At 44.1% G+C, this 11,552-nt stretch overlaps 1 protein-coding gene across 1 annotated transcript in view; it reads right to left on the bottom strand.

The window, feature by feature from the left end:
• Positions 1-10,770: 10,770 nt before the first annotated feature.
• Positions 10,771-11,552, bottom strand: part of LOC119285325 (serine/threonine-protein kinase Aurora-3-like) — a 4,007-nt gene continuing 3,225 nt past the window's right edge. The window contains exons 6-7 of the mRNA XM_037564567.1: positions 11,420-11,552; positions 10,771-11,028 (exon numbers count right to left, since the gene is read on the bottom strand). The exon at positions 11,420-11,552 is cut by the window's right edge and continues 1 nt beyond it. Coding sequence (XP_037420464.1) covers positions 11,445-11,552 — 108 coding nt within the window. The 3' untranslated portion in view covers positions 10,771-11,028; positions 11,420-11,444. The remainder of the gene's footprint in view (positions 11,029-11,419) is intronic.

Raw genomic sequence — 11,552 nt, 5'->3', positions numbered from 1 at the left:
AGATGATGGAGATCATGGTGTCATGCCGGCGACGATAGAGATCATGACGGTGTTTTGAAGATGGAGATCAAAGGCACAGGATGATGATGACCATATCATGTCACATATTTTGATTGCATGTGATGTTTATCCTTTATGTATCTTATTTTGCTTAGTTCAACAGTAGCATTATAAGATGATCTCTCACTAAATTTCAAGGTATAAATGTTCTCCCTGAGTATGCACTGTTGCGACGGTTCGTCGTGCCGAGACACCACGTGATGATCGGGTGTGATAAGCTCTACGTTTACATACAACGGGTGCAAGTCAGTTTTGCACATGCGGAATACTCGGTTAAACTTGACGAGCCTAGCATATGCAGATATGGCCTCGGAATACTGGAGACCGAAAGGTCGAGCGTGAATCATATAGTAGATATAATCAACATAGTGATATTCATCATTGAAAACTACTTCATCTCACGTGATGATCGGACATGGTTTAGTTGATATGGATCACGTGATCACTTAGATGATTAGAGGGATGTCTATATAAGTGGGAGTTCTTAAGTAATATGATTAATTGAACTTAAATTTATCATGAACTTAGTCCTAATAGTATTTGCATATCTATGTTGTAGATCAATTGCTCGCATATAGCTTTCCCGTTTTATTTATGATATGTTCCTAGATAAAACTATGTTGAAAGATGATAGTAGCAATGATGCGGATTGGATCCGTGATCTGAGGATTATCCTCGTTGCTGCACAGAAGAATTATGTCCTTGATGCACCGCTAGGTGACATAACTATTGCAGGAGAAAATGGAGACATTATGAACGTTTGACAAAGCTCGGTATGATGACTACTTGATAGTTTAGTGCACAATGCTTTACGGCTTAGAACTGGGACTTGAAAACGTTTTGAATGCCACAGAGCATATAAGATGTTCTAAGAGTTGAAATTGGTATTTCATACTCATGCCCGTGTCGAGAGGTAGAAGACCTCTGACAGTACGTTGCCTACAAGATGGAGGAGAATAGTTCAACTAGTGAGCATGTGCTCAGATTGTCTGGGTACTACAATTACCTGAATCAAGTGGGAGTTAATCTTCCAGATAAGATAGTAATTGACAAAGTTCTCTAGTCACTATCACCAAGTTACTAGAACTTAGTGATGAACTATAATATGCAAGGGATAGCGAAAGTAATTCCCAAGCTCTTCGCGATGCTGAAATCGGCGAAGGTAGAAATCAAGAAATAGCATCAAGTGTTGATGGTTAACAAGACCACTAGTTTCAAGAAAAAAGGGCAAAGGGAAAGAGGAACTTCAAAGAAGAATAGCAAGCAAGTTGTTGCTCCCATGAAGAAGCCCAAATCTAGACCCAAGCCTGGAACTGAGTGCTTCTACTGCAAAGCAAATGGTCACTAGAAGTGGAACTGCCCTAGATACTTGGCGGATAAGAAGGATGGCAAAGTGAACAAAAGTATATTTGATATACATGTTATTGATGTGTACTTTACTAGTGTTTATAGCAACCCCTCAGTATTTGATACCGGTTCAGTTGCTAAGAGTAGTAACTTGAAACGGGAGTTGCAAAATAAACAGAGACTAGTTAAGGGCGAGGTGATGATGTGAGTTGGAAGTGATTCCAAGGTTGATAAGATCACCATCGCACACTCCCTTTACCTTCGAGATTGGTGTTGAACCTAAAATAAACGTTATTTGGTGTTTGCGTTGAGCATAATATGATTGGATCATGTTTATTGCAATACGGTTATTCATTTAAGTCAAAGAATAATTGTTATTCTGTTTACATGAATAAAACCTTCTGAGGTCATACACCCAAGGTGAATGGTTTATTGAATCTCGATCGTAGTGATACACATATTCATAATATTGAAGCCAAAAGATGCAAAGTTAATAATGATAGCGCAACTTATATGTGGCATTGTCGTTTAGGTCATATTGGTGTAAAGCGCATGAAAAAACTCCATGCTGATGGGCTTTTGGAATCACTTGATTATGAATCATTTGATGCTTGCAAACCATGGCTCGTGGGAAAGATGACTAAAACTCCGTTCTCTGGAACAATTGAGCAAGCAACTGACTTATTGGAAATAATACATACTGATGTATGCAATCCGATGAGTGTTGAGGCTCGCAGCGGGTATCGTTATTTTCTGACCTTCACAGATGATTTGAGCAGATATGGGTATATCTACTTGATGAAACATAAGTCTGAAACATTTGAAAGTTCAAAGAATTTCAGAGTGAAGTGGAAAATCATCGTAACAAGAAAATTAAATTTCTATGATTTGATCGTGGAGGAGAATATTTGAGTTACGAGTTTGGTATTCATTTGAAATAATGTGGAATAGTTTCGCAACTCACGCCACCTAGAACACCACAGCATAATGGTGTTTCCGAACGTTGTAACTGTACTTTATTAGATATGGTGCAATCTATGATGTCTCTTACAGATTTATCACTATCATTTTGGGGTTATGCATTAGAGATAGCTGCATTCACATTAAATATGGCACCATCTAAATCCGTTAAGACAACACCATATGAATTGTGGTTTAGCAAGAAACCTAAGCTGTCATTTCTTAAAGTTTGGGGCTATGATGCTTATGTGAAAAAGTTTCAACCTGATAAGCTCAAACCCAAATTAGAGAAATGCATCTTCATAGGATACCCAAACGAAACTATTGGGTACACCTTCTATCACAGATCCGAAGGCAAGATATTCATTGCTAAGAATGGATCCTTTCTAGAGAAGAAGTTTCTCTCGGAAGAAGTGATTGGGAGGAATGTAAAACTTGATGAGGTAATTATACCTTCTCCAGAATTGGAAAGTAGTTCATCACAGAAATCAGTTCTAGTGATTCCTACACCAATTGGTGAGGAAGTTAATGATGATGATCATGAAAATTCAGATCAAGTTACTACCGAACCTCGTAGGTCAACCAGAATATGTTCCGCACCAGAGTGGTACGGTAATCTTGTTCTGGAGGTCATGTTACTTGACCATGACGAACCTACGAACTATTAGGAAGCGATGATAAGCCCAGATTCCGTGAAATGGCTTGAAGCCATGAAATCCGAGATGAGATCCATGTATTAGAATAAAGTATGGACTTTGATTGACTTACCCGTTGATCGGTGAGCCATTAAGAATAAATGGATTTTCAAGAGGAAGACGGACACTGGTAGTAGTGTTACTATCTACAAAGCTCGAATTGTTGCAAAAGGTTTTCGACAAGTTCAAGATGTTGACTACGATGAGATTTTCTCACTCGTAGTGATGCTTAAGTCTGTCCGAATCATGTTAGCAATTACCACATTTTATGAAATCTAGCAAATGGATGTCAAAACTGCATTCCTTAATGGATTTCTTAAAGAAGAGTTGTATGTGATGCAACAACAAGGTTTTGTCAATCCTAAAGGTGCTAACAAAGTGTGCAAGCTCCAGCGATCCATCTATGGACTGGTGCAAGCATCTTGGAGTTGGAATATATACTTTGATAAAGTGATCAAAGCATATGGTTTTATACAGACTTGCGGTGAAGCCTGTATTTACAAGAAAGTGAGTGGGAGCACTACAACATTTCTGATAAGTATATGTGAATGGCATATTGTTGATCGGAAATAATGTAGAATTTTCTAGAAAGCATAAAGGAGTGTTTGAAAAGAGTTTTTCAAAGAAAGACCTCAATGAAGCTACTTGCATATTGAGCATCAAGATCTATAGAGATAGATCAAGACGCTTGGTATATTTTCAATGAGTACATACCTTGACAAGATTTTGAAGTAGTTCAGAATGGAAAAGTCAAAGAAGGAGTTCTTGCCTGTGTTGTAAGGTGTGAAGTTTAGTAAAGACTCAAAACCCGACCATGCCAGAAAAATAGAAAGAGAATGAAAAGTCATTCCCTATGCCTTAGTCATAGGTTCTATAAAGTATGTTTGTTGGGGAACGTTGCAGAAAATTAAAAAAATTTCTACGGTTTCACCAAGATCCATCTATGAGTTCATCTAAGCAACGAGTCAAGGGAGTGAGTTTGCATCTACATACCACTTGTAGATCGAGTGCGGAAGCGTTCAAGGGGATGGTGATGATGGAGTCGTACTCGTCGTGATTCGGATCACCGATGACCAAGTGCTGAACGGACAGCACCTCCGCGTTCAACACACGTACGGGACGATCGACGTCTCCTCCGTCTTGATCCAGCAAGGAGGAAGGAGAGGTTGAGGAAGGCAGCTCCAATGGCAGCACGACGGCGTGGTGCAATTGGTGCAGCAGTACTCCGACAGGGCTTCGCCGAGCACGTACGGAGGAGGAGAGGTGTTGGGGAGGGGAGGGGCTGCGCCTTGGCTTGTCTTTTTTTTGCAGCCCTCCCCTCATCCCTCTATATATAGGGGAAGGGGCAAGGGGGGCCGGCCCTCTAGGGGAAACCCTAGAGGGGGGCAGCGGCCAAAGGGAGAGGGGAAAGAGGGGAGGCTTGCCCCCCAAGCTAGGGGGGCGCCCCCTTTAGGGTTTCCCCTCCCCTTGCCCTAGCCGCATGGGCCTAGGTGGGGAGGCGCGACCAGCCCACTAGGGGCTGGCTCCCTCTCCCACACAGCCCATGTGCCCCCCCCCGGGAGGGGCGGCCCCACCCGGTGGACCCCCGGAACCCTTCCGGTGGCCCCCGTACAATACTGGTATGCCACCGAAACTTTCCGGTGTCCGTTTAACCACTTTCCTTATATAAATCTTTACCTCCGGGCCATTCCGGAACTCCTCGGGACGTCCGGGATCTCATCCGGGACTCCGAAAAACATTCGGTAATCACATACTTGTCTTCCTGATAACCCTAGCGTCACCGAACCTTAAGTGTGTAGACCCTACGGGTTCGGGAGACATGCAGACATGACCGAGACGACCTCAGGTCAATAACCAACAGCGGGATCTGGATACCTATGTTGGCTCCCACACGCTCCTCGATGTTGTCATCGGATGAACCATGATGTCGAGGATTCGATCAAACCCCGTATGCAATTCCCTTTGTCAATCGGTACGTTACATGCCCGAGACTCGATTGTCGGTATCCCAATACCTTGTTCAGTCTCGTTACCGGCAAGTCACTTTACTCGTACCGCAATGCATGATCCCGTGATCAAACACTTGGTCACTTTGAGCTCATTGTGATGATGCATTACCGAGTGGGCCCAGAGATACCTCTCCGTCATACGGAGTGACAAATCCCAGTCTCGATCTGTGTCAACCCAACAGAGACTTTCGGAGATACCTGTAGTGCACCTTTATAGTCACCCAGTTACGTTGTGACGTTTGGTACACCCAAAGCACTCTTACGGTATCCGGGAGTTACACGATCTCATGGTCTAAGGAATAGATACTTGACATTGAAAAAGCTCTAGCAAAACGAACTACACGATCTTGTGCTATGCTTAATATTGGGTCTTGTCCATCACATCATTCTCCTAATGATGTGATCCCATTATCAACGACATCCAATGTCCATAGCCAGGAAACCATGACTATCTGTTGATCACAACGAGCTAGTCAACTAGAGGCTCACTAGGGACATATTGTGGTGTATGTATTCACACGTGTATTACGATTTCCGGATAATACAGTTATAGCATGAATAAAAGACAACTATCATGAACAAAGAAATATAATAATAATCCTTTTATTATTGCCTCTAGGGCATATTTCCAACAATGTTATGCTGTGTACCAGACCTATTGTGTATCTCACCATAAGTTTGGCAAGAGGGTATAATAGTGATCCAGGAGTGGATCACTGGACAACGGTAAAAAATATCCTTAGTGGAATAAGGAAATGTTTCTCGGTTATGGAGGTGACAAAAAGTTCGTCATAAAGAGTTACGTCGATGCAAGCTTTGACACCGATCTGGATGACTCTAAGTCTCGATCTAGATACATATCGAAAGTGGGCGCAATTAGCTAGAGTAGCTCCGTGCAAAGCATTGTAGACATAGAAAATTTGCAAAATACATACGGATCTGAATGTGGCAGACCTGTTGACTAAATTTCTCTCACAAGAAAAACATGATCACTCTTTGGGTGTTAATCACGTAGCGATGTGAACTAGATTATTGACTCTAGTAAACCATTTGGGTGTTAGTCACATGGAGATGTGAACTAATCACATAAAGATGTGAACTATTGGTGTTAAATCACATGACGATGTGAACTAGATTATTGACTCTAGTGCAAGTGGGAGACTGAAGGAAATATGCCCTAGAGGCAATAATAAAGTTGTTATTTATATTTCCTAATATCATGATAAATGTTTATTATTCATTCTAGAATTGTATTAACCGGAAACTTAGTACATGTGTGAATACATAGACAAACAGAGTGTCCCTAGTATGCCTCTACTTGACTAGCTCGTTAATCAAAGATGGTTAAGTTTCCTAGCCATGGACATGTGTTGTCATTTGATGAATGAGATCACATCATTAGAGAATGATGTGATGGATAAGACCCGAATACCGCAGGAACACCTCTGACTATGAGATTATTGCTACTGCTTTCTTCATAACTTATACATGTTCCTCTGACTATGAGATTATGCAACTCCCGAATACCGCAGGAACACCTTGTGTGCTATCAAACTTCACAACGTAAATGGGTGATTATAAAGATGCTCTACAAGTGTCTCCGATGGTGTTTGTTGAGTTGGCATAGATCGAGATTAGGATTTGTCACTCCGTGTATCGGAGAGGTATCTTCGGGCCCTCTCGGTAATGCACATCACTATAAGCCTTGCAAGCAATGTGACTAATGAGTTAGTTACAGGATGTTGCATTACGGAATGAGTAAAGAGACTTGCCGGTAACGAGATTGAACTAGGTATTGAGATACCGACGATCGAATCTCGGGCAAGTAACATATCGATGACAAAGGGAACAATGTATGTTGTTATGCGGTTTGACTGATAAAGATCTTCGTAGAATATGTAGGAACCAATATGAGCATCCAGGTTCCGCTATTGGTTATTGACCGAAGATGTGTCTCGGTCATGTCTACATAGTTCTTGAACCCGTAGGATCCGCATGCTTAACGTTCTGTGACGATTTGTATTATGAGTTATGTGATTTGATGATCGAAGTTTGTTCGGAGTCCCATATGAGATCGGGGACATGACGAGGAGTCTCGAAATGGTCGAGACGTAAAGATTGATGTATTGGAAGGCTATATTCAGACATCGGAAAGGTTCCGAGTGATTCGGGTATTTTTCGGAGTACCGGAGAGTTGCGGGAATTTGTATTGGGCCTTAATGGGTCATACGGGAAAGGAGAGAAAGGCCTCAAGGGTGGTCGCGCCCCTTCCCCATGGACTGGTCTGAATTGGACTAGGGAAAGGGGCGCCCCCTTCCTTCCTTCTCCTTCCCCCTTCCCTTTTTCCTATTCCATGTGGGAGGTGGAATCCTACTAGGACTAGGGAGTCCTAGTAGGACTCCACACTTTGGGCGCACCCTATGAGGGCCGGCCACCTCCTCCCTCCATCCTTTATATACGTGGCCAGGGGGCACCCCATCGACACACAAGTTGATCATTGATCTCTTAGCCATGTGTGGTGCCCCCCTCCACCATAATCCACCTCGGTCATATCGTAGCGGTGCTTAGGTGAAGCCCTGTTCCGGTAGCATCATCATCACCGCCATCACGTCGTCGTGCTGATGAAGCTCTTCCTAGACACTCTGCTGGATCGTGAGTTCATGGGACCTCACCGAGCCGAACGTGTGCAGATCACGGAGGTGCCGTACTTTCGGTACTAGGATCGGTCGATCGTGAAGACGTACGACTACACCAACCGTGTTGTCATAACGCTTCCGCTTACGGTCTACGAGGGTACGTGGACAACACTCTTCCCCTCTCGTTGCTATGCATCACCATGATCTTACGTGTGCGTAGGAAATTTTTAAAATTACTGCGTTTCCCAACAGAATAACCAAAAGGGTAGCATGGAGGTGGAGCTTTGCTTTAGAGAAAATTCCCCACATGTTTTTTTTAATCAATAAGCCTGGCAAAGGCAGCGTATCTGCAAGAGGATGCGGTCGACCCATACACCTAAGTGATGTTGAAGTGAACGTCGGAGTCCCTAATGTGGATCATGGCCAAGAGGAACCATGTGGTGGTGGTGATGCTTGGGATATCCACCATGAGTTCATTCCACATCAAGAGGATCCCCCATCTAGTACCATTGCCGGTCTTTGTGCAAAGCTTCAAAGTCTATTTCGCCGAGGCAGGGTGCAGTAAATTGTTCTACATTGTCAAGTTATGTTTCTTGAAGACAAACGACATGACACGAGGAAGCGGCAATGGTCTCGTTGAGGATTGTGTATCGTCAAGTTTTGTTTCTTTGATTGGCGATTAAAAACATCTTGACTAAAGATAATCCATAGGATGGATTAACAGTAAAGTTTGCCCCCTTTGCCCAAAGAAGAAAGCATAGATCATCTCTTATTTGACTGTTTTGTTGCTAGGCTTCTCTGGAGATTATTGCAACGTGCATGTAACATGAGATGTGTGCCAAAAGATCCGAGACAATATTTTGAAAAGTTTGCTGAGAAGTTTTCCAAAGAACTTAAATATTTTAGTTTCTCTGGGATTACTTATGTGTATTGGGTTATTTGGAAGAGCACAAATAATATATGTTTCAGAGGCAATAGAATCAATGATTCTTTGCATTGATTCATCTAACATGTTACTGGATTAACTCTTGGTCGATCTTAGAGAGCAAGCATGAAAATCTAAATGTAGCGACGTGGGGAGCAAAGCTTATAAATCACATAGCAAATGAGATCTTTCGGGCATCAAAGGGATGTCGCTCAGTTGTGATGTGATGGACTGACAAGGGCTTCTTCCATCTCAATCTTGTCATAGCTGAATTTTGGCATCAAACATTTTACCAACAAAACACGTCATTCACTTGTTCTGTAAAAAACATGACATGGCATTCCAATCTATGAGGAATTTGACAAAGGAATCTAAATCTAAAAATTACAATAATCTTGCTAGATTGTTTCCTCCTGGTTATGCCGGCCACTTTGTGGCTGTGTAGTTGACGCAAATGCAAATTATAAACCGTGAACGGTTTTCCGCCTTAAAATAGCCAAGGCACACGTAGTTCTGTCTGGACTCTGGACCTCCGTCCCGCTATAAACCGCTGGTGATACCACGTCCAGTCAGTCGTCCGCCCATGCTCCAGAGCAACCCCTCGCTCCCATTCCGTCGAGCCCACCGAGCAACGCCACCCATGGCCGCTCCACAAGAAGACGCGCCGGTGTCGGCCGAGCCGTCGTCACGGGAAACCAGCAGCAGCCCGCCGCGGGCGCGGGCGCCGCGCCGGCCGGACATGGGCAGCGGATGCGCCGCGCTGTGCTTCCACCTCCCACGCCGCTCCAAGAAGAAGCAGCCCCCGCTGGCGAAGCTGAGCTCCGGCAAGAGCGTGGACGAGGCCGCCGCCGCCGCCGACGCGTCCGCGTCCCAGCGCGTCACCTTCCTGGCGTCGGCGTCGCTCTCCACGTGGTGGCCGTCGTCCCCGACCGCGTCCGGCTCGCCACCCGGCAGCGGAGACGTGGCGTGGAGGAGGTCTTCCTCGTCGGCGCGGGGCGGGAGCGGCGGCGGCGCCGGGAGGAGGGCGCTGTCGTCGTCCTTCTCGTACTGGCGCCGGTCGCAGCACTTGTCGTCCCGCGTCATGCCGCACGGCGGCGGCGCGGCGTCCGCGCGCGTGTCCTTCTCCTTCCCGTCGTCGCCCGTGTCCGTGTCCTCCTGCATGAGCACGCCCAAGATATCGCACGGGTGCGATCAGGAGTAGGCGGCACGCACGCACGAACTCAACGATCCGTTGAGACTCCGTTCCGTTCTGCATCGTACATCGATCTTGTACGCCGGTGTACTACCGTGTTGTACGTACGTAAACTGCTGATCTCTGGATAGTTTCATACGCTGGTGTGCGTCATGATCGTGCGTGAGCTTGATTTTGATTGATCATTTTGGAACTTGCGTCATTATTTCGTGCTACTGTTCTCTGTCTACGGCTCACGAGAAACGGTCAGGCCGTAGTTGGCGTCAGGACTAATCATCGTGGGGAGGTGTTAAGATATTTGGAGCACGTACACTTCATTCTTTTATTTATAATACCAGTATAAGTATATTTTCATGACCTTGGACGCACGTACAAAGGTGGAATCGAATCCATGGACGTGATCTAGCACGACGACCAGCATTATTGCGGGTCTTGACGAAGCTGAGCTGCATAACCTACGCAGATGTAGTCGCTGGCTCGTCGCGCTAAGAAACTCCATTCTTCTTTGTAAACAAGGACAGGAGAGAGATATTCCGTTGCTAAAGAAAATTTCACCGGAGAATTGCGGTCAGACAGTTGCTCTCCAGATTGATCGGCGACCACGTCGTGTATGGCAGCTACCATCGGTACTTGTCCTGGTTGGAAAAAGATTCATTCACAGAGGACAATACAGCTCTTCCTTCATCCAGGAAGAGGAGCAAAGAGAAGAACTGTTTCGCTGGCAACTATAGTGGCCTGACCCATTGCTGAAATTTTGTACATAAACAATCAATTACAAGCTTGTTATATAATTCTCACAGCTACAGATAATATCAGGGCCCAATCCAAGGCACCTGCAAGACAACTCTAACGCATGGAAGACTACAAATGTCCACAACATTGTTAACCTGGCTACCTATCAAAATGTCCGGCATATTGCTTATGAAGAAAATTCTTGCCACTCATTATACGCCTTGCCTCTTGTATATTACTAATAGTGTTACAAAGAAAATGACTAGGGAGTTTTACAACTGGGCAGAACATGACTAGCCATATCAGCAAGGTTGGGAGTTGGGACAAGATTCAACTCTCTCCCAATCTCCTTTGTAATTGTATTTAAGTTTTGAATTCAAACAACAAATAAGAGGAGGCCGCAAAAGACCACACAGTAACATCAAATGACATATCCTGCACAGGAACATTGCTCCCAGACGTTATCAAGAAATCTGCAGTATGAATTTAAGGTGGCATCAGAGCATGTTATATAAATTGATTAAATCATGTTGGAACTGTATTTCAGACAGGGTAACCAAGCTGGATATGAAAATGTACTGCAACATACTTGCTGATACACTCTTGAGTTTGCATTTCCGAGTGATTATTCTGGTATAGCAAAACATATGCTACGCTATCAATATAACAGATTTTTTTTCTAGAAATTGATCCCAGAACGTTGAATTTGTTGAAGTGTTCAACAGAATTTACCGCTTAAACTTATCTTGATTAGCAAATGTATTGTATTAAGATTTCTGAGTACAGTACAGGATTATAGGCTGACCAGTAATTCGATTGCAAAATAGCATGCATATTCAGTTAGCCTTTTAGTGAAACACATACGTGAACTTCCCAAGGAGCTTAGGCACTAGTTCTTTTGCTCAATGCAACTCCCTGAAGGTTCTGCATTCTTTACAATCCATGGATGCTTCAAAATATCGTCAAGAGAAATCCTTTTGCTTGAATCCTTCACTAA

This window comes from Triticum dicoccoides, chromosome 1A, assembly GCF_002162155.2.
Source record: "Triticum dicoccoides isolate Atlit2015 ecotype Zavitan chromosome 1A, WEW_v2.0, whole genome shotgun sequence".
NCBI classification, from domain to species: Eukaryota; Viridiplantae; Streptophyta; class Magnoliopsida; order Poales; family Poaceae; genus Triticum; species Triticum dicoccoides.
Note: the sequence above shows the minus strand (reverse complement) of the source record. Positions and strands in the feature narration are given on the sequence as shown.